Source organism: Anopheles nili, chromosome 3, assembly GCF_943737925.1.
Source record: "Anopheles nili chromosome 3, idAnoNiliSN_F5_01, whole genome shotgun sequence".
Classification (NCBI taxonomy): domain Eukaryota; kingdom Metazoa; phylum Arthropoda; class Insecta; order Diptera; family Culicidae; genus Anopheles; species Anopheles nili.
Genome location: NC_071292.1, coordinates 34,103,151 through 34,127,129, shown reverse-complemented (window position 1 = coordinate 34,127,129; position 23,979 = coordinate 34,103,151). Strand labels below are relative to the sequence as shown.

The 23,979-nt window shown below is 48.9% G+C and overlaps 1 protein-coding gene across 1 annotated transcript in view; it reads left to right on the top strand.

Moving 5' to 3' along the window:
- Positions 1-1,344: 1,344 nt before the first annotated feature.
- Positions 1,345-23,979, top strand: part of LOC128724117 (kinesin-like protein CG14535) — a 78,967-nt gene continuing 56,332 nt past the window's right edge. The window contains exons 1-3 of the mRNA XM_053817882.1: positions 1,345-1,457; positions 1,748-1,820; positions 2,026-3,209. Of these exons, the coding sequence (XP_053673857.1) occupies positions 1,345-1,457; positions 1,748-1,820; positions 2,026-3,209 (1,370 nt within the window). The remainder of the gene's footprint in view (positions 1,458-1,747; positions 1,821-2,025; positions 3,210-23,979) is intronic.

The following is a 23,979-nucleotide window of genomic DNA, read 5'->3' as shown; positions in this document are numbered from 1 at the left end:
ATTCTTTTTGGTGCAATTTCGGTGTGATGATCGAGTGTTTATACTAAACAGGTTGACGAGTTCAGATACATCGATACGGTTCGGCCTGCCTCAACTGCAACCACAAGTTGAAGTTTAAGGCTGTGTCCCGAGCGTTTTAATCGCCAAAGAACATCACTCTGTCTGCGGCTCTGGCAGTCCTGACCTGTCACCACAGATCGTGGCCATTAGACGCCCAACATATGGCACTGTCTCCGGTCACACGATGCATTAGACACCCGGGCGTGCATTAGACAGTCGGCTGCCGAATCTTCAACACTTGTCAAGATCGCTGTCGGCGAGACTGGCCCACGATCGGGGGTAATACGATCGTGCCGAGAAAGAAAAGAACTCCCCCATTCAATGGCTGCCAACGTCGTGGGATTTTATGCCAGCTTGGCGTGACTCAGCACTCAGAAAGCGGTTTCTTATGAATGGTCGCACCGACCCGGCTGAAGCGGATGATTGATTTCTCCCCGCTCTGGCAGCCCGATGTCGGAGGTCAGGCCTCGCTTTTCACTCCACCCTCTTTGGTCGCGGGCGAATGGGGTCGAAAGGTTGCACGCCGATCGTTTCAGCCACCCGTGACGGTTCGTGACGATTCTATGAGGGTGGAAATTTGAGCAGCACGATCACTGTGGCTGAGAAGCGGTGGAAAACTCGACTCCGGAGGAAAACGAACGCACGCCGAGATTGGTGTGTGGTGTTTTTTGTGTCATTCTAGCAGGGATTTACCCTCTTTTTCTCGCTCACTGGCAGGAGAGCTGTGTGAAGTGATGGGGGCGGCGTTTTCTTTTTCGAATGCACCGAAAACCAGGAACCGAAACTGGTTTTCCGTTTTCCATCGTTCCTGGTTTTCCCGCCGCTGCGCGCTTTGAAGTGGTAAAACATATTGAACCATTAAATAGGTCGTTGCCTAGTGCAGCTCTGCGTTCGGTGGTGTCAGCGTAATCGTGACGTGCTAGCGCTGGTCTGTGGAAACTGATGGAAAAATCACTTGAAACATTCTCGACCGGCAAGAGCGGGGGAATTTTCTCGCTTGAATTCACGCCACATTCACGGATAGACCGTAAGACGGTTGTGTGAGAACTGTCAGGAAATATGATTGTATCAATAAAGGGCCACAAGTTTTGTTGCTATTCTGTGATGTGGCTCATACGTCTCATATGTCCCTCCAGTTTGATTAATGCAACGACGAATTGAAACTCAAAAGTATTAATTAATTCACCTTTTCTCCTTTAATAAAAGCAATCTGTGACTAATCTTGAACTTCCCTCTGATATTATTCCAGCTTAACAAAGAGGTATCACCACCCAACCGGATGAAATGGACCGTAAGAATGGCTGGAAGCAGCCGCCATCGAGCAGCACGAGACGCAAATCGTCTTTCAAGTCGACCAGTACCGGTCCACCAGCGGGTGTTTCATCGGAATCAAAAGAGTGAGTACTGTAGTTCACGTTCAGGCTGACGGTAGCCGTTGTTAAGATTTCATTTACGTAGTCGTTCGAACGAAGAAAAAAACTGAAACAAATCCACAAGCACGAGGGCAAACCGTTCTCGGTGTGATTTTCATCCAAGCGCTCAACATCGGCGCTGTCCTGCCAATTGCATACCCTGCAGGCGCAAACCCGCACAACACTGCCACCAGGCGTACCGTGAGGCGCGCACAACTTCAACAACAGGGTGATTCATTGCCATACCCTTTTCTTCGATCGCGTTTCCATTGCAGCCCCAAACCGGACCGTTTCGGCACAAAAGCGGATCGCACCAGCAACATCCCGCAGCAGCATCCGGCCGGCTTTGTGAGTATGCATATTTGTCGGACTTTATTGTTCGACGCATCAAATAATGTCTCGCTTCATCCGAGCCGTCGGAACCGTCAGAACCGTCCGGGCCGGTATCATCGCATGACAATCGCGTGTCTGCCACGGCCACCGGATCTTGTTCGGCGCTTCGTTTGACACCGGAGCTGGCGCTAGTTTTTAATTAAACGCAAATTCTTTCCAGGCCTCAGTACACCGTCCCCGGCAGATAAGCAGCGTGGCGGCCGCCATCAAGCGCACGGCCGGTCAGCATGGCGCACCGTTTGATGGGCGGCTCGTCTTTGGCCTGCAACCGGACGGATCTCGGCAGAGCCAGAGCGCATCGCTACACCCGACGAGGCTCTCAAAAGCTCCGGTTCCGTTTGGAACCGGCACACCGATGGTGCGATCGAACGCCAAAGTAGCCCCAGTCGGACCAGTTCCGGTCGGATCCGGTGCTGCCGGGGGAGGTGAAAACAATGGCAGAATATTTAATCAACCGGCACTGCCGCTGCCGGTGCAGATTCCGAATCCGTACGCCTCAGGCACGTCGACCGTGCCCAATTATGGCACCCATCTGCTGTCCCAGCCGGTCCCGTCACAAAGGGCCGATTATCTGCAGCCCAGACAGGGTGGCACGCATCAAAAGCCCTCGAATAGCGTGGCATCGTCGGGAGGACCAGCTAGTGGTGGTGTACGGTTCGCGAAACAGCAAACCGGGCTCGTGGCGGGAAAGCTGACGTCGAAGTTGCTGAATGACATCTACGAGAAGCACCTGTTGAGCCAGACCACCTTCGAGGTGGGTTTAAGCACGAAGGCCCTTCCGGAACCGGTTCGAACGCTAACGAAGACTGACACTTGGTTGCGTGCCGGAACTGGCGCCTCAAAAGCCTTGGTTAAAGAAGCCACACCAACACCGCCCACCGGCATGGATCCTTCTGTAAGGACGCTCGCGCGGTTGGACGATAATTTGTACGAGTCCGTGCGAAGCAATTATCATATCTACGAAAAGATTGACTCACGCAGATCGTCTCTCAGTGGATCAACGCCTCCTGTACCGTCGGCATCATCCTCCTCGGTAGCGTCCTCGCTTGAGCAGTACATTCGTCCTGTGGCTCCATTGCTCGTGCCACCACCACTACATCCACGTCCAAAATCACACCCATCCGGTGGAATCGACCATCACCAATCAAACGAACCGAACCTTCACGAACTGCAACCGTCCACACAACCGTTGAGGCTGAATTGCACCGGAAGTACGGACCTTTCACCGATTCAGGAAAGACCTCCATTGCCACCGGCGACAGTCAGAACCTCGGGACGGCCCGATCGAGTCAACATCGCACTGGAAACAGCCAAAGCGCGAGCCACCGCAGCATACATCGAGAGGTAAGCGATTGGTTAGGTAGCATCCAACTCCGTAACAGTCGATCGATAGTGGGGAAGAACTCAACTCGCTACTCTAACCCAAAATGGGAAGGAATAGGCTCGTGAAGCGCGTTTCATTTCACTTCTAAGCGTTGTGAAATGAAGTTTTGCTATTTTTGGGCATCTTATTAGAGCGTCTAAGGCTCCACTCTGGTGACGATCCTTCAAATCCACCTTGACGCGCGAGCGATTGGTTGTCGTTACGTGGCCGTAAATCACCGCCAGCCCAGGAAACACCCACAGCATTCCAACAACAGACGCCCCAGCAGGCGGTGTTGGGAGGAAAATTTGACAGCTTTCACGGCGTTAATGTGCCCACGAGAATGCGCAACGACGCGAACAATCGAGCGAGTGGAAAACGGAAAGACATAATTCAGTCCGATTAGTTTCAAAAAGCCCGGCCTCCAAATCCACCGGCGCTGTGTTCGGTTGAGGGTTGCGTGGTTTTAGGGGGTCTCGGGAAAACAGCCAGGGAACCGGCTACCGATTTGTTTGACTACACACCCACGCGCGGCTCAAACTGGGTAACAAAAAAATACAAAGGCGACTACTTAAGCCGTCCAAATAAATAACCGCTAATGTTTGCTCATAATGCGGTGACATTTTCAACCCGCGACCGCTGGGTTGATGACTTTTCCGGGTGTTTTCCCGGGCGTGTGGAACTGAGAAACAAACCGCTCGCGGGTTTTTCTAACGAGGTTCTAATTTCGGAAAAAGGTTACATTAGCGTCATCGCCGGGGATCCCCACCAGAAGGAGGAGCCCTCTCTCTTTCACTCTCGGGTGACACTAACACGGGGTTCGTAAAATTTACGCACTGTTCGATTCAATTAGTTGCGCCGCTGGCAGCCAACGATCGATCGCGCTGGTGCTGGAGCCGTTTAAAGTTCTGGTCTTGAAGTGTTGCTTGCACCGTCGGAAGCAGGTGAAAGTGAAAGTGGTTCCGTCGTCGTCGTCGTCGTCTCCGGTGTCGTAAATTCGGCACGAGAGCCCATATTTCATGCCGTCTGGGGATGTTTTGTCAGAGAGCGTCATCGGTTTTTCACAACCTTGTCGCAAGCTGTCTCGGCGTTAGATCGTTCGAGTGGGAGCAGGGTTTGAACAAACATGTCACACCAACGACAGTATATCCCGGATGATGGGAAAGTAACAGTTGTGGACATGTAATTTCTCGTGTTTTATTATAAGCACCAATGGCGATGATGAACGTTGGTTAGACGAAATTCAACACCAGGTTAAGTTATTAAACTGGACATTTCATATTTCAAATGCGATTAAAGCCGTAGAGATCCTATACTTTCAATCTTTTACATTATATTTAGGAGATTTTCTTAACCAAAAACAAAAGCTTAAACTTTTATTTCATGTTTCAAAATGAAAACACGAAAGTTTTTTAGTCCGGCATGGTATCATAAAACCAAAATGTAAGAAATTCCACACCCTTATTCTACGCTTGTGAATTTTCAAACCCGAGGAATCACTTTTTGATGGCTTTTTGGTGGAATTTTCGTACGACAATCTTCCGAGACTGTCCGCAGCCGGTTGCGCAACCGACTCGCCGTCCATCGCAGCCGCAAGGACACACGGTCCGGCTGACAAATGGCGACGTCACGATCGTTTTCGCGGTCACCCGTCTGTGCCGGTCTGGGACCATCGGGTCATAAAAATTGTTTCATGAATGTCAAAACAAACTGCTTGCCGGACAAATTTATGGTCAACATTTTGCATCTTTGCGGACCTCTCACAGGGATCTCTCCGTACGCGGGCAGGGTAGATACGCACAAAATAGTGCACGAAAAACAATCAAACGAGGAAAGGATATGCGCCAAAAAAAACGCAAAATAAAAATGGCTGCAGCATAATCCGATAAAAACCCTCACCATTATCACGTGCTCGATGTTTGCCCGGTGTGTAATGTGTTTGGCGTGGTTTATTCGTTTTTAAAAAACCTTTCTTTACTAAAAAAAACTCAACAATGTCAGTCCCCGATGGGCATTCTTCTGCCGTATGAATTATGCTTCTGCGGCAGCATTCTTCTTCATACTGATGTGGCTCATGTCGCCCGTCTGTTTGGGCATCCTTTTTTACCTCGCGCTGTGGATTACAATCATGAGGCGAATTGAGTTGTAACAAACAGTCAGCAAACAACGCAAAAAATGCACTCACATTGGTGGTTAAAAGAATAGTTTAAAGCCGATTAATGCCGAGAATAGATGAAGCCGAACAGAAGCTCCCAGTTTTTCTCCATCCAAGTAGCCGACGGCGCCCGGTAGATGTCGCTCATAAATCGTTCCATTTTTCCAAAACGCGACATTCTCGGAATCGCAGCAGCCCTTGTCGCGGTGTCGGGCATCTTGCGCGAGTGCATCTCTCGCAACTTCCCGTCGTCGATTAATACATTTCCTATGTTCAACGTTCCGTGAAATGAAGCAACACCGACCGGCGGATGTGCCGCCATTCGTCCACTTCGCTATGACGAATGCTGTTAATTGTACATTTTACGAGCCTCTCTCTGCTGCGCGTGAGATGGGTTTGTGTTTTCGCTGGAAAAAGTACCGCCAAGGGGTCGTCAGGTTGTTGGGGACCAAAAGGTCGGCGCCGGTCGTTGGATTCTCGCGGATGATTTACGATCGCACGCATTTGGCGTATTTGTTGTCGAGCAAGTGTCGTCGCATGTTTTTTTTTGTTTGGTTTTCTTCTACTTTTCTCGTCCACCCCAAAAGCCAAACATGTGCCCAGGGCGTTTATTGGTGATCCGGCGCCGGGCGCGAGATCCGAAACGCATATGGTTCCCGTTCGCGACGTGTGCGACGAATGGTTTAAAAATTAATTATGCCGCGTGGCGCGAATTAAGCCATCGGCGACCTCACTATGGTGGTCTTTGGTGGCGCTTTCTTGAGTAATGAAAAAGCAAAATCGTCTCAAAATGGCGTCATCCGGAATCCGACATGAAAACGAGATGTAAAGTAATAGGGGACATAAATTTCAACCGCACTTCTTGGTCATGCCTTTTTGCGATAGTTTATGGCCATTTTCCGCGGTTGTCACTTTGATCCACTATACTTAGCCAGGCTCTACTGTAGAGTGTCTGATTTTATGCGGTTTTCTTTCACATTTACTTCTAAATTGATTGGGATTTTTGTTTTTGCCCAACACATTAGCAGAGAAGCCAGTTTGCTGGAATTGCGTGGAAGAAACATGTGTTTTGCCGAAGCGAGGCGCGACTTAACCTGCACCCTTAAAAAAGAACCCTTTATTGCTTGACGAAACCCTCTGCACCTAGATATTTACAAACATGCTTCAAAGTGCTTCAGAATTCCCATCGTTTCATCGATCCCATTTGGTGTCACATTACAAATGCTCATGTAATGGTTTGTTTCACTATTTCAGCGGAGAGAGAGAGAGAGCAACAACAAAAAAATACAAATCACCAATAATTACATGCCGAATCAGCTGTTCCCGTTCGGCTCATTTCTATGAATTCTTTTCCCATGCGGGGTCCTTCCGCCCGGGTTATTCTAATCATTTCCCTGGTTCTCCCAACGAGGTGTCATTTTCCAATTAACTACACAAAACATGACACCTTCACCGGGCCCTTGACTTGACCGCGCACGTACCGTCAGAATTAACCGGGTAATCCACACCGGACCGCACCCCGGTCGTTTGATCTCTCGAAACCTGCCCACCCCCACCCGGGCGGGTGTTTAGGGAAACATTTGTTTTACAACTATTCCGAAAAACCTCCGAAACCAAATCTATCGCCGGGCAGCTTGGGCCGGCGTGCATCCGATTGGTTGCGATCGGGCATGTCTCCGTCTCCGAAACGCGGACCGGAAATCCGATAGCGTTCATGCGAACCGCTCCCGGAAAATGCATTTTCCATTGCACCCCGCCGGTGAACCCCGACCGGGTGCAAGTACTTCGGATGCTCCTTTTTCCCCAGGCCCGGCCGTGCTGTTTCGGCGTGTGTGTTTTATCCACCCACGGGTTGCAATGGCATGCGATGGAAGGAAGCGGAAAGAGTTGAATTTCCCAACCGCCGGACCGAACGAACGGGAGGAAACAAAACAACAGTGTGTGTGGGTGATGGGGGGGGGAGAAAGAGAGGGGGGGGGGGCGAATGAGAAAAAAAAGCGTATAACGGAACCCATAAATCCGAATTATCGCTGTGGTGAAAATTTATGGTACACTTTGAAGCGAAAGTACCACCCAAAAGGATTGGCGACGGTGGAACGGAGCGAGAGAGATGCAATCGGTGGGTGTACGAAAAACAGAGAGAGAAAGAGAGAGAGAGAGACAACATCAGCAAGAGAACGAGTTTCCAAAATTCGAAACGAAATAAACAAATTTACGACAGAACAGTTGTTTTTGTCAAACTGATTCGGAAAATGCTTCTGTTTGCCGTCTCTTTCTCTCTCTCTCTCTCTCTCTCTCTCTCTCTCTTTCTCTATCTTTCTCACTCTTCTGATCGCTTACGGCAGACGATTCGAGCCTGCTTTTCCTGCACGTCCCAGTAGGCTACTTGTCGGATGGTTTTATCTCTTTGACAGGTGCATCCGAGGAGGAGTTTTCTTTTTTCTTTTTTCTTTTTTTTTCTTTGTCGCATCGCGAAAGACAACGGTGAAGGTGTAGGTGAGAAGGGGCGCGGGCTTTATCCGCTTTTCATCTGCGGCAAACCAATCCGACACACTCACACGCGGCATCGTCGTCGGCGTCGATTTTGCGGTTTTTTGGGCTTGTTTTTGAAGCAGGTCCTTCCGAGCCGCCCGAAAAGTGCTCGAACGTGTGTCTGAGCGCGACGAATGGCGCTTACGTCATCGGTGTAAGGCTTCAGCTTACGGGCGATGCTAACTTTCACTCAAAATGTACTGTTTGTCACTATTTTTTACGCCAGATGTGTGCGCGTTCCATTGTAGAGGGAATTTTAAAAGGATATTTTTAAAATAAAAAGAGCTCGTAATCATGGGGGGCTTTAAAATGCAATAAAAACGCAACATATGAAAACGGAAGGGCTTTTTCATCAACAGCGATCCTCACTCACGGCATCCGTTTGATGCTCCTTCGGCACACACACACACACACACCCACACCCACACGGTGTATCGGAAAAACGTTTTTCGGCAGTAAAAACAAGAAGAGATAATTTAATGCCGCCTGCCGTACGTGCATCTGTGGTTCACGCGATTGCATCCATAAAACTCACCCCTTGCGTTCGTGTGCCACACAAGCACCGGAAGACCTTTTCGAGACGACCGCCTCCGGAAGGGTGCCGTGACAATCGAACGGAATCGGTTTGCGTGTGAGTCACGAAATCACGGACGAGCACGGTGGCTTGAGGAGTGGGATTTTTTTTTTTGCTTTCTTTCCATTTGTTTCAACTACCCCATTCGCGCCTCAGCTTGCGCTTTAAAATTGACACGTTTCCTTTTATGGGATCATTTTTTATTGCACGCGTTCCGCGCCGTTCCGGAAGGAGTTTACCAAAGGCGATCTCGCCGCGTCTCGCATCGTAAATCATGTCACTGTGAAGGTGCGAAAGGGCGCCCGCCCCAAAATGGGCCGATAGTCCGGAAAAAAGGGCTTCCCGAGCACGAGCTCGGGCGTCGAGTCTGCTGTTTAAAAAGGCTGCACAGCTTCCATCGCGTGGGTTTTGAGTGGGTACGTTTTTCTTGTTCAGCTCCTGTCGAGGTGGATAAATCTATTTTCACATTAACAACAGCAACGAGCTGCAGCGGCGCACGTGCCGTTTCCACCACCGCTGACTTATCGTTGTCATCGAAAGGGAGATTTTTCCATCGATCCTTCCAGCAACTCGCGTGAGGGTTCCTGGATGTGGTGCACTTCCAGGACGACGGCTGCGACAAAACGGATTGGTTTTTACGTTTCGTTTTCTTCAGGCACACTTCATTCCGCTGAGACGAGCTGTGTTTTGCTGGAAAATGGGAATACGATTAGCTGCAGTAATAAATTTACAACGAACGCAGTAAATTGGCAGTAACTGGAGGACGCATGGTTGAAAAATGTAGCTAATGGATAATGTCCTTTTTTTGGTAAAGAACACTTGATGATTTACAATCGAATGGAGTTTTCGTTTAGATTGATCGACGACAGCAATGTTCAATTTATACTTCCAATTAAAAGTCATTAAATTTGCCACAGTTTCATTGAACAATTCGATTTCTTTAAAATGATGTGAATTCGATCTTGCTTAGTATTTGATGCGAACAAATCAAAGAGCTATTATTTCCTAGACGCTTTCTTTTGTTCTGTGGCGAATTCTAGCAACCCCATTCACTGCAGTAATAAAAACAATACTTGCTGAAGCTATCTGTTTTCAATCGCATCTCGCAAAAATAACACCATCCATCTGGCTCTTTGCTTTGGTCCACCAGACGACCGATCCAATCAAAAACCGCAAACGTTTGCGTCTTCGATTCGATTCATGGCATTCAATGACACCGGGCGCAGCACGCCAAAAGGAAGTGGTATTAATTTAGCAACAATTAAGCCGAAATTTATGACTTCCCAAGCGCGGTTCGGCACGAAACAAAATGCCCTTTCTCGGCAGACGGCAAAGGTGACCGTTTGGTCGACCTCGCTAGGGGGAACCGTGATACTTTCCAACCGCAAGACGGCAAACATGCGTTCGAGAGGTTTTTTTTTGGGTTTTACCATCGCCATCGGTAATCCCACTCCCAATGTGGCTGCATTTTGTGTTCTCTCTCGCCCTCTGGCCAGACAAATGGCTCAAGTGGAGCAAAGCTGGCTTAAGTTGAAGTGTAAATATTTACACGCTGCACGCGGCTGCATCGGGTGAAACAAATCGAACCGCCACTGGCACGTTCCACCGTTCGCGGTGATGATATTTGGTGCGTTTCTAAGCGCTCCTTTTCCGGCAGCGTCCCAGAAACCGTCGGAAGTAGGCCACTAGCGGTGCGTTTCATTATTCTCTCGTTTAGCGGGAAATCGCTGTTCGATGTGGGAAAGCATTCACAAAAAAAGAAAACAAATCGCACCCGGTTGTGTGGCCACGATCGTGTTTGCGAGTCTCTTTTGCAACCATTCCGGTGCTATCTGTGCCACAATCGGACGCGCAAAAACAAGGCGCACTCGTTAGTCTCATTTTTCTTCATTAATTAGTGATATAATTAATAGTGGCTCGTCGCCGCCATGCGTGATTTTTCCACGGAAAACACAAACGCTCTCTTGCTGCAGGAACATGCCAAGGTTGGGTGGAAGATTATCAGGCTCATGGCAGCGAACAGAGATCGAGAGTGCTCGTGGATGAGATGAATGCCCCTTTTTCTGCCCTAGCCCTAATAGCTGCCAACTCGCGCTTAATGGTGATAGAAATGAGTAATGACACCACCTCAGGGATAGGTGGGCCTAGGGAATCGTTGAAAGTATGTTAAAAGTGCACTAGAAACGCCCTGGTGGGTCGTATTTGCCTATCCACCTCAAAAGCTCTCTTCGGGATAAAGCGGATGTGTTGCTTTTCCTGTTGTTTTCTTTCGCGTTAGTGCTTGACTCGCTAAAAGCTACTCGTGAAACGCATTTCCTTTTTGGTCCATCAGCGCCCACGCGATCGCAAACAAGCCTAATCCTTTTCCGTGGAAAGCCTCACCATGCACGCACGGACGCTTGGTTTTCCTTTCGCGCTTCGGAAAGGAAGCCAATTTTCCCGGCGAAAAACAATGTAGGCCACTCGTCCTGCGTCCTCATCCATTCCTGGAATATCTTACCGGCGTGGGGCTCGAGTGTGCACACTTTGTCCGACCAATTACGGGCACGATTTGTACGGCATTTCGTCTTCATTTTTCACCGTCTGAACATCCCTGTGGCCGTGAGCGGTTACGAGAGACCACTTCCAGTGAGTGTCGGCTTCCCGTGCCGGTTTGTAAGGAAAAGCGCCGTGTTTACAACAGGCCCGTTTTTCTTCTCCCGCGCATCACGTGGGTTTGTTTTGGCTTTCAAACAATAGCCGAGAGACGCACCGGGAGTCCGCTTTGGAATGCATTCCATCGCAGCAGGCCGTGAAAAACTCTCCACCCAAGAGCGGCTCTCTGGTGTGCGTGCGTGTACGAAAAGAGAGCCATGGGAAGTATGCAGCATCGCTCTCTCGCGGGCGTTGAGTGACAGAATTTTCCGACCATCCGACCAGCCGACCTGTGGGAATGTCCCGACGGCACGCACGCACTGGGGGAGTCGATAAAAGCGCCGAACCGCAGCATGTCGACTTTCGTCGACTCACCCGACCGATGCCGTACGATGAGAACCGATGGGAAAAAAACCGGAACCGGTTCGATGTTGGTTCAGTTGCGCTCGAGACGTGCTCGCCGTAGCAGGATCGTCTTCGGGTCCTCCGGGTTTTTACGTGTGCTTCGTGGCGCGCCCCTTTGCGCCATCGACGTATCGGTTTCGGTTTCCGCGTTTCGGTGTGGTGGGAATTTTCCTGCCTTCCTTTTTCCATCCGGATCGTTCGTCTGGGACGTGACAATCGTACTGCGGGAAAAGTGTGTCCTTTCGCTGCGAGTCAAGCAAAAGTCGTCGTTTTCCATCAACGACCAAAGGGTGGAAGAAAGTTTCGACAACACGGAAGCTTCCTTCCCGGAAGAAACGTTAAAAAATCTCGACGTGCGAATGTTTGAATGATTCGTTAAATCTGCGGAACGAAAAAAAAAAGCCGTAGCGAATCGTCCCCGTCTGTTTACACAAGTGAAAGTGTATCCTCGTGTGTGGGTCTGTGTGTGTTGGTTTGTGTGCGAAAATCACGGCGAAAAAGGTGAATCGATCACATAATTCCACCACCAGGGCCACATTTCGGACCGTTTCGAACCTCACCTTACCGGTTCGTCTTCCGGTGAACGTGACCCACGGAGCACGGGAAGTAGAAAACGTTGGAAAATGATGCTCGCTGGCAAATGAATTCCACCCCACGCGCTTGGGAGGGCCGAGAACCAGAGTGGTAGGGTTTATCTGCTGGCTTTTACCGGGGCATGAGCAGCAACCGGAAGGAAACGGGCCCAGAACCGGAGCCAACCGAACCTCGCAAATTCGTTCGCTCGATGAACCGCCGGCGATGACGGTACCGATGATTTGCTGCCACTCCCGGGCTGGTCCCGTGGAAACCGGTGCCGTACCGTTCGGATAACGCCGGTGCCAGTGGGGTTTTGGGTGGGTGAAAATCATCAACCCGATGATGATAGCACCTGTGTTCGGTGGGGGAAAAGCGTGCAATCGACGGCGTTTCGGTGGACCTGATTACGCGGTGTGATCTGGGTGGTGAATGTGAGCTTTCTGGCCACGTGGCCAATCTGGTGGAAAACCTCGGAAAACTTGATCGTGTGTACCGGGTGAAGGCGCACCGTTGTCTGCCTTCAAGTGAGTGAAACAAATCCGTTCACGGTGCGATGATAAGAGCGAATGGAAAGTCTTTCCCCCACGAAGGGTCGATTGGATAAAAAGTAAAAAAAAGATAAGGGTGCAACAACAACATAAAAAAAAACGTCCAAATACCGCTCCACCCACGAGAGTTCGTTCCTGCGAGGTTGGCTCATCCATCGAGGTTAAGCTCATCCTAAGCGGAACCCAATTCTGAGCCCGAATGCCGGAGGCTTTGGTGCGATATTTTTGTTGTTTCCCGCGTGTGGCCGTGCTTCTGCGTTTGGCACCGGGTTTTGTGAGTGTGTTGTGAGCTTGTGTGTTGTTGTTACATTTGCACCGTGCCAGCCGAGACTCAATTAAAAGCATTAAATTGAAGATAAACGAAAACCCAACCACACCACCCCACAGGGGTGAGTTTTTTGGCTGACGCAGCATCAAAGCAACCCGTTTGGAGTTAGGAAAATATATAAATATATTTTCCACGTCCGGCCACGTCCACAAGGAAAGCTTCAGGCCGGTGCAGAAAATAAAGGCCCGATCCACCCAAACGTTCGCAAAATCTTCCCTCCTGCTCTCCAGCAAGCGGCAGTAAGTTTACGGATGGTTTCGCATCTCGAGTGTGTCGTTTTTATTTTTGATTTGTTTTTCACTGCTCTGCCAACGAAATCGACTCCACAGTCCACAGTAGCTTTAAGTCCGAGCGCAGCAGGTTTCCATCGAGGTAGGCTGGGTTTGTTTTTGTTGGCCGGTGGTGAGTTTCGGTTCGGAAAGATTTCACGGAATAGAGGGAGAGACGTTTTTTTTTTGCTGCTGCTGCTGCTCACATTCGCTTCCACCTTCAGCCGGAAGAGAAATGGAATTCACAGTTTCAATATTCCATTTGCATGTTGCTCGGGGTTTTTGGTTGGGCCTTTCGTTGAGCTTTCAAGGAGCACCGAAATGGTGGATTTCCATATATTTTTTTTCTTGGTTGTTGGCTCAACAGTTTCGAGCACCCGTACCCATCACCGGAACGCGAAGGTTGGACAGTCGGACACTCAAGCACCGCTGGATTGGGTTTTTTTGCAGACCTCTTTTTTTTTGTTTTGCCCCACCGATTGTTGGTTTTGCTTGGAGTGAAGGGAAATTTCGTTTGGTGACTACTGGCCGCTCGATCCCTTCGCTTTCCAGATGTTCGTCCGGTTCTGACCTTCCAAGATTAATTTACATGAATGCCAAAAAGAAATTTTCGTCAACATTTCGAACAAACCGAGAATGGCAATTTAAAGACACAACAAAAAATTAAGAACTTTGTTTAAAACGTAGAGTAGAGTAGAACATGCTTTTAGAACATGAAAAGTTCTTAAATAAAAACAAGTTAAAGAGCTCAAAAATCTGGTAGGAGCTAAACTACAAAAGAGTCTACAATAAAGTAGACAATTGAAACCAACAAAAGTTCTCAAATGTTCATGTATTGATTCCACTTCTTCCAATGGAAAAAAGCAACATAAAATAATCCTTCTAAAGGTGTCTAGACAGTGGAAGTTCACTTTTGATTACTATTTTGATGAATTTATGCATCGAACAGGTCCTATATTGGAGGCTGCATAAGACTTATTCCATTTCAAGCCTTGCAACGAATGCAAACGAATGATAAATACCAGCAGCAAACACCGTTTTTAAATGGTCGGAAAAATCTATTTTCACACCACTGAATGTGTACGTAAAGGACAAACACTACAACAACCCGACGGAGGCTGCTTGGCTTTCCAGCTAGAACATTTAAGCACACCAAGCAATCACACTCAATCATCACGAGCGGGCGACAGTCAGCTTTTAAAATTGCAATCATATGAATAGATCCATCGCTCGCGTGCGGGCTTCATTTCCGCGAGGTGTCCTCGAAGCCGACAGGAAGTGTGTGTGTTCACATCCGCTGAAAAGCGCGAAAAAAGCCCCCAGAGCCCGGAAGGCGTCACAAAAGCGATAGCAAAGCAAACAGGAATGAATATCGCAGAAGCAACATTGATTCAGCCGAAGCTCATCCGCCGATCTGCACCGGTATCGGATCGCGCTTCCGGGAAACACGGCAAGCAACCGAAAGGATGGGTATACATTTTCCACACACCGTTAAAACGGTCGGCGTGACCGAAGGAACTAACGATAATCCATTGGTGGCGCCGTTCCAGCAGCAGCAGCAGCAGCAGAAAAGCGTCCCTGGCCAGCTGCATACGGGGGCCATTGACACCTCGGGCACGAGAACCACGGGTGGGCGAGTAATAAGCGTCTCGGAAAATATCGATTTTAATTTACATTCAGGCCACCATCGCCGTGCTGGTGAGAGTACAAAATGGACTCGGATGGGCGTGCGTGCACACAAACCGTCACCAGCCGGTTTTATGAGCCCCCCGGTGGTGAGCATTATGTGCGGTTGTAATGCTGCAACCGATCATACCCATAACGATGGTAATGGCACCGCTGGCCGGTCCTTTTTTTGCGTTGCTTTCTCTGGCCACTGGATGATGGTCAGTTTCTAAAGGAGGAGCGAGCGTGTCGAGATTGTTGCCGCTGTGCCACAATTGATTATGTGCGTGATTTGTGCTCGGTGGTCGTAACCGGAAAATGGCCGAGGTTGGTGCATAATGCACGTTATTAGCATGGTTTTCCTGGCAGGCCTCAACAAATTTCCTTGCGACAGCCGAACGGTTAAATATTATGATCCACGATGTGCACGTGGTGGGAGTCATGTTTTGAAGCGGGTCGTTGGTCACGTCACAACGTTGCTTTATCATTCGTTAGCTTGCGCTTCATCGCATCAAGTCAAATACCTGATCGATGGAGCGTTGGATAAATGCACCTTTTTTTGCTTAAACCTGATGTTTATGAGGGTTTTATCATTTTTCGTTTTTCTCTCGCTTTGCTGCGATTCGAATCCAAGTGGAAAAAAGCCTTCGTTCCGTCGCTCGAAACGGTTTACCAGCGGATAAACGGTTTAAAACCATCGAGAATGGATGTAGAGTATGGATAACGCTCTCGCGAAGAGCGCTTTTCCACGGCACGACAGGAATGCCATCTACAGCTCATCTTTCCAGTCTCGGGAAAACCATATTTCCCAACGTAGCGCCACGTAGCTGCTGTCGTATCGATGGGGCCTTGATGGCGCTCCACTACAACCCCCCCAAAAGGACGAAGCGGAGACACCCTCGACCGGAAAGGGGGAATAAAAACATTCCCATTTTGAGAAATGGTTCGCTCCCGTATGCAACCCCATTCCCGCAACGGAACATATGTTGCATGAAATTATTATTGCTGACTTTAGACTTTTGACTGCTGGCTGCCTCGCGCTACCACCCCTAGAAGGTGGTCCTTGGTCCACGTTCCCAGGGGAGAATCGAAGCGCCAGCACCATTCCGAGCATACACACACGGATGTCGAGTCTCTCGAGTCGTTCTGTATTTGTGTCACGGATGGTGTGTGTTGTATTTGGGTAGGAGAGCATGAACAGCATTAAACCCCTCGAAGCATCGCCATGCCAAACCAGAACCTCTGGGTCTGGGAAAAACAGCAAAACACACACACACGCACCCAGGTTCCTCGTTTGGCCACACGAAAACCGGAGCGAGCATATCATGCAGGAATTTAAAAGGATAATAGGATTTTATTATTTCCAAGGTTGCTGTGTATTAACATTTTTCCAACAGACCCATTCGGTGGGTGGGTGTTTTTGCTGCTGCCGGGAAAAAACCCACCCACCCCGGGAATCGAGGGTTGTCCCAAATCGTCTTAAGCGGAGGAGAGTCGTTTCGGGATGGAGGCGTTTTTTTTTTCCACTGGCTTTGGGCTTTTGCGTTCTAGTTCCGGTGATGTTGTTGGTTCGTTTTCTTGCCTCTGTTGGTTATTGGGACACACCGACCGGAGCATCCGCTTGCGAAGATGCTGATGGTTTCGGTTTTTCTTTCCGGCCACCCTCCAGCGGCGGAGTCTTGCGGGCTTCTGCAGCATGTGTGCTTTATGACTTCCGAGCCGGCAGCTTCCGAAGCAGGTAGCCAGTTGGGAGGTTTCGCGGTTGGGGTGAGATATTTTATTGGGAAATAATTTGGCTCTGTCAATTTTAAAAATATTTCCCCACTCGATGCATTCCGGTTTGCGAGGCGAGCGCCGTTTATCTATGAACTCGTCGGTCGATGCGATCCATATGGCAGGAGCAAACCACGTCCGTAATCGTCTTATAATGTGGAGATCTTTTTTTTTCCCAACCAGACAATGGCAGGGCCGTTGAAAAATCACGCAACATATGGATAATTAAATCCGACGTTCCGGCACGAGACCACTCCGAGTGGTCGCTTTTCTCCTGCTTGGGAAAAAGGAAAAAGCGCATTCCTCCGGCCGGCCGATCCGACAATCACTTTCGATTGCGAAAGTGGTTTCTTTCAGCTGGTGCTCTTTCGAGGATCGAGCGTTTCTTTTTTTCGCTTGTTCGCTAGTTCCTCATTTCTCGATCGAACAAGACGCCGGGAAATGGCCCAGACGCACACCGTGGCGGTAAAAGTCAGTCCACCGACGACGCCATCGACGTGGCCGAGGAAGGCAAAAGATGAACAATTCGAAAAAACAAAACCATCGTACTATTGCCCCCGGGGAAAAAGTGGATGAAACGTCGAGAGAGAGTGTGTGCGAGAGAGAAGGAACGCAGAAAGGCATAAATAATGCGTTTGTTTATCGATTTTCCCAACCGACGTATTCGACCTCTCGGGTTCGGTCTCTCACTCGCTGACGATGGAATTCTAGGAATAGAACACCTGGAGCATCGTCTCCAGCAGCCGTACGGCATCTCGTTGAGCACGTCCGAGTGTCTCCAGCTCTGCATCCAAGTGGAGAAAACTCATTTCGCTCGGGAAACAACAACGAACAGAAGAAGAAAAAAAACCAAGGACGACGGAAGCAAATGCGCGCTGAACGATTTAATGGCCAGGAGTCAGGAGTGCTTTTTTCTCGAAGTTGTCGAATGAAGTGCAGATAATCGTATCGAGCCGGCATTTCACAGCGCCCTCTGGTGGGGCTTTTTCGAGCGGAGTTGAATGATTGCACATTGCGAGATGAATAAATGCTGCCAAATAGCACGTTGCGGAAGTGGTAGTTGGGAAAACTATGTGTTTTTCACCATTTTTGTTTGTACATAACACCATGAAAACCCACCCCAGTTACAATGCACATCAGTCTCAATTATTCGTCGTAAAGTCGAACTCATGGTGGCATGACGGCTGGTTTTTTATTAAATTTCAACCAACCACAGCGTCACTGGGAACACATTTTCCGCCGGTTCATTGCACCACTCAATCGTAATTTGTCTGCACAAATCCCGTGCCGTCAATCGTGGCCATCCATTTTTCCAGCTGATCTCGTGCGGTAATAAATTCCGCCCGATAATTGATAGGTAATCAATTCGATGCGTACGGTGCATTAATTTACCCGCTCGTCCTGGCTCCCTTTCCGGTGAGACCCCTTGTCGAGGGACAAATAGTCGAGGGTCTAACAACAACTACAGGAAAAATAAAATACCCCAAAGCGAGAGCGTGAGGGCACGTAAATGCATATTTTCACACGAAAACCCACCCACGCCCGGTGGCACACGAAGCGTGGTGAAGTTCCAGAAATAGATTATCACATCAAACGATTTTCGCCATAAATTGAACAAACAAAAGCCCCGCACCCGAGGTGGCGCGCTTTTTTTTGCATTTATTTGCACGTGGAGTTTGATTTTTCGTTCCACCGAAATGTATTTATGCAAATGACCGGCTCGGTTGGCCGTCATGCGACTGTTGCGTCAGGATGATTCTCTCTGTCTCTCTTTTTTTCGACACACACACACACACGCATACGTGGAAAGCGTGGTCGATTTTTGCATATCAAAACCTTACACGGTGCTTTTAGCGACCGCAGCGAGGCGAATTTTTGTTATTTTATGCCGTTACCCGCCGTTTTTGCGACGTCTGCTGTCGTTCCGGCTCGCTATCCATCATGTTCCGTCATCGATCCGACCCGCGTGTGCTCCTTTTTGCAGCGCTTCACGACGACTTCTTTCTGTGGTGAAGCGATATTTTTCGGTTCCGGCCCGGTTGTGGAACCAACACACCAACACACGAAAAAAGAAAATATAACCAACAAGTCTTCAGAGGCGTAAAAAAAATGGACGGCCCCTGACACTGACACAGGGTGGGCTTTTCACCCTCCCGAAAAAAGGGCACGTTACATCGCGGACACCAATGGCGTAGCCAATGGACCGGAAATGCGTTCGCGTGTTACGGTGCGTGATGCGGTCAGTGGTTCTGTCGTACGGATCAGTGGTTCCACGGGTCGCTGGATTGATTCCGGAGCACGTTGGGCGACAGGCGCGCGCTCGTGTTGGAAAATTCAGCAAAATTAAACAAAATGATTTCCGGCCGCGGCCACCGCAACCGATGGTACGCGCCCGAACCCGAACGCAATGGCGTGGAAAAGCGGTGCGTGTGGCCGTTTGGCGTTTTGCTGTCGAGCGTGGGAATCATCGATTTAACGCCTTCGACCAAGGGCCCGGTGTTGATCGTGTCGTAGTTCAAATATTGTCTCGTAGGATGGGCTGAGCGATTGTGCGGTCTGTTGATTGTTTTTCAAGCAAAGGTACGAAGTCGATAGGCACCACGCAATAAAGTCTGTTTTATGTTTGTCTTTTAGGGATTTTTAAATAAATGTTAGATTAAACGGTTGCTCTAGAACAATGGTTATCAAAATAAGTCAATATCTCTATGGGAGATATATTTACTTTCCAAAATAATCATACACGTATTATTTCTTTAGTACATTATATTTAGTTTAAAGTCGTCTATTTTTTTCTTTTTCTTCTAAAATGACTTATATTCGGCATACGGTCAAGGCCTACTTTGATGAGTCAAGGTTTACTATGATTTGAAATTTGCCTGCGAACGGGCTCAATCGAATTTGAACCCGATACTAACGTGTGCTTGAGTCACTTTAGATATCGAATTCCCCTTATTTGTTAACATTATTTTAATTCTCCGCATTCTCACACCATGTTTAAAGCAATTTATATGCCATCGTTTTCTACAAAACGTTTTCTTCAAAACACAGCTACATGCACACATTTAACCAATCTTTGGCAGCTTCTATCAGCCGCAAAAAAACACACCATCACATCCTCTCACTCGGTTTGTTTCAATGATTCATCGAACGCAACACTTTGGTCGTTCAACCGATGGCGCTTTTTACAGCAAACCACTTTTGCAAACTATCAAAGAATCTCTGGTGTAGATCACCACCACTAACGCAATAATCGCGATACCACCGATTCACCGCACTCGATGGACTTTCACAGCTTTAACGACGGTTCAGGGTGAAAATTGACTCAAGTGAAGTTGTCACCATAAATTCCCTGCACCTGGCCTCTCCTTCCGATCGGTTGCCAGTTCACCGGAACGCGTACTAATTTCAATTAGCAGGATTCAATTAACGCTAATGAGATCACTCTCCAGCCAGTACGTTGCTCATGGCGCGGAATGCCAGGGGACGCCTTCGCACGCGAAAGCACGCGCGCTAAATGCGGGTGTCTGGTCGCCTGGGACGCGAGTGTGCTGCTTCTTTTTGGCTTTAGGTTTTTACCAACCTCCGACCCTTCGCATCCGGCTGTGGGTGTGGCGCCGGGAATAAATCAAATTTACTCCCCGTTCATGCTGAGGGTGAAGCTGAAATGAACTGAAAACTGATCTCGGGGTTGGGTTTGAGCCAAGCGCCCAGCCAGCTGTATCTTAAATATCATCCATCAGCTGGGCTGTTCGGTCGTGACTGGAACGCGACTCGCGAATCGGGCGACGTGGCGTCGTGAAAAATGACTACCACGCTGACGGCGTTGGTGGCAAAAATCGCACAAACACCCAGAGCAACAATGTCCAGCCCAGTGTGCTGATGTGTACGAGTGTTTTCATTATTTTTAACAACCGCTAATACACACCACCGGCAGACCGGGGACTGGAGAACAGCTCTCGAGACGAGAGCGTTGTTTTTTTTGTTCGCGCGCGCAATTTCCACGCCATTGCCATTGTTTGCTCGCTGGCAAATGCTGTGGTGTGGCGTGGAAGATAAACGAAAAATGGGGTGAATGAGGCAAAAGCTGATGTTGAAAAACGATCGCGCTGAAACACTTGACGCGGGAAAGCGAGCCGGAAGCGAGTCTCCCGAGAGAGACCTCCCGCCCTTGTTCGGGCTTGAAACTCTTTTCTAAATATAATTAATTTTATAGCCAATCATAAAATTGATTAAATTCATCCCATCCATCCGGCGTGGGGCGTGTTGCTGCTGCGTGGGGTTTTTTTTCTTCTACTTTGATTTGCTTCATGCCTCTACCTCAGGGCGGCTGGAATCGATCCGATGGAGGCGCCCAGCCCGTCGTGTGGAGCTGGGGGAGTTTTTCTTTCTCCACCATCAGCTCGTTCTCCACCGTTCAGCTCGGGCACCATTCTCGCAAATGCTCGAGAGTGTTTCCTTCGACACCTCGCGCCAAATGGTGTGGCGAGCCGAGCGTTGAAAGCCGGCGCGAAGAAAAACACGTTTAATGGTTCGTTAATGAGTTCGCTTTTTGTCGCACGTACTTAGGCGCAGTGATCGATTGATCGATCGATGGTGGCTGCTTGTGGAAAGTGGCCCTTGGGTTCTGTTTTTAGTTTTTTTTTTTCAAGGAAGAACCATCGCGTACGCTGGGTGTGAAAAATGGATCCCACCGGCGGACGACCTCGCGAAACTCTTGACGGCACTCAAGCCATCCGCGCGAGATTGCGGGTGTTTTTCTTTCACACACATACACACACACACGCACATACAGAGCACCTCCCCGGGCAATGTGTTTTCTTTTGCATTCTTCTTCAAAGCCATTATAACCGGGCCACATGTGGTTGGCGCGCGTGACGACGCTCATGCTTTCACAACTGACGTGTCGATTTGTCAACGGAGTAGGCTTTGGTGTTTTCGCGTTCGCGCATCAGCTGTCAATTTTTATTTCACACCAAATATGATTTATTCCCTCGTTCGCTTGGTTTCTCGGCCCCAGCACCGCCGGCTGAAAAGATAATGATATTCTGTCAAATCGCTCGAACAGCATGCTCATATCACGGTTGAAGGATTTCAACAATTGGAATGCCTCGGAAAGGGAGCCGAAAGCAGCCCTCGTCTGTGTTGTGATGGTGCGAGGGTGAGCTGTGGAAAATATGTTTCCCCATTGTTGAGCGCTGGCTGCCGAGTGATGGAACGCTATTCAATATTTTCATTGCGCTGCTGGCAGCGTTGCACATGTCGAGCAAAGATATTGCTTCGGCTACGTCAATGAATGGATTTGGCGCATTTCTTCGTGCATAAGATGCACCGGCGTTTGGTGAAATTGCGCCTTCAAAACCAGAAGTGCATCTTATATCACGGGCATCCCCTTTTTTTTCAGCGCACTAGTACGCATGTTGTAAGGACAGTAAAAAAAAAGAATTATAATGCACTCGCTGAAGAAGAGGAATCAACTTGAGTTTGAAGGGGAATTTGATGGTAATATTAGAGAATATTTTTCATAGATTAATTATTTTTACTCATATCTGAAACTTTAACTTTCGTAACTAATTTTTCTGTCTTAAACTACATGTTTTAAATTGAGTATACATATTTTTCACACAATAATTTAAAAATAGGAAAAATAAACCAGTTCCAAAGGATAGTGCATCAAAAGCCAGAAATCCACTAAACATTACATTGAATTATAAAAAACCATTCCTCAATAAACTATCGCTTTCGATTAAACCCCATCAGCACGCGCCTTGCTACACACGTTTGCCACAGTTTTGTTAGTTCAAATATTAATCACGGGCGCTCTATTTATCGTGTGGGTAAATATTTGCAGTCCTTGTGCCGCCACTAACCACCCGTTCCAACGGGCCTTTACCGGAACCGGTAGCGGGAAAACGCACACCCCCGGAAGCTGTGAACGACTGGGCTTAATTAGTTTGCCGTTAAATTTCGATACGCCTGTGTCAACCCGAGCCTTTGATTCACAGTTCAATTTATCCCCGGTGGGCCAAGCGAGCTGGTGAAGCTTTCCAGCGCCCGGTGTTCCAGGTGTCGCCCTTTTTCCCAGCATCAGCAACTCGGGCTTTCACGTTTGTTCCCACGAGCGAACGAGTTGCGCCCAAAAATAAGGTGAAATTATTTATGTTTAATTTGCGGCTACCTTTACCACGCCGTCGGCCAGCACACGGGTTTCCGGGACCGTTCCGGGAGCATAATTATTCCGTGCCCCTTTTACCGTGCGCGTACATTTTCCGTGGGGACACTTTTGCTTTTCCCCGAACATCAAACAGCTTCCCCGAGTGGGTGTGCGAAGGACGAACGGCTGGAAAGATTTGACACCCCCCCCCCCCCCCGCCGACACCGTACGTCCTAGAAAACCCCAGGAAAAGGACCACTCCCCCCAAAAAGGATGTTCCTTTTTGGCACGCGAGAGTACAGGGAAAGCATACGCTCGCGTATGAACGTCACATCGAAGGCAACATTTAATTTCCATCCAACCGCACCGAAGCAGAAAGCTCACGTGTCCTTCGTGTTGGGGGGTGGTGGTGGGTGAGAGTTGCAGTAATAAAAAACGACACACACACACACCCGGTGCTGATAGTTCCATCGTGTCGGTTCTAGCCCTCTCGAGTCCGTCGATGCGCACGGTTTCGTGTGGCCCGGTTCCGAATCTGCATAAACATTGCCCCAAAATAAACAAGACCCACGTAAGGCCGTCTTGCGCAAGTAGCAAAAGCTCGGCCTGGTCCTGGTGGGGGTGTTTAACCCCTGCCACAAAACCGGAAGCAACCGAAAAGACGACAGTCGCCGTAGAACCGGCGAATGATAGGACTGCGTTAAAATTATCATTTATATTCAAAACATATTTCCAACTCTCGAGATTCGCATAAAATAAATATTTTGCTGCACACCCCCGGTGGTGTAGAAATTTCACCTGCCGGAAGAGCCATCGTAGGTTGAAGGGGGCGCTCAACCAACGAACCAAAAAAAATGGGCCATTCCTTCACCCAAAAAAACCACCCCCTTACGCGTGGCGCGAAGATTTAGGATTAGGAACCAAACGCCAACGACGACGATGCGGGGACGAAAATCACGCCCTACAGGCCGGTGTTGTCGTGATTTTCTATGCAAATATAATTTTCACCACACTGTGACCTCACGCCGGGATTCGGGCGCGATTTGGTCTGGCGATTCTTCCCGAACCGAGCGTTTTTTTTTTCTCTCCCACCCGGGCGCATAATGAGGAAAGTAATTTCGCCCATTTATTATGCGCTCCA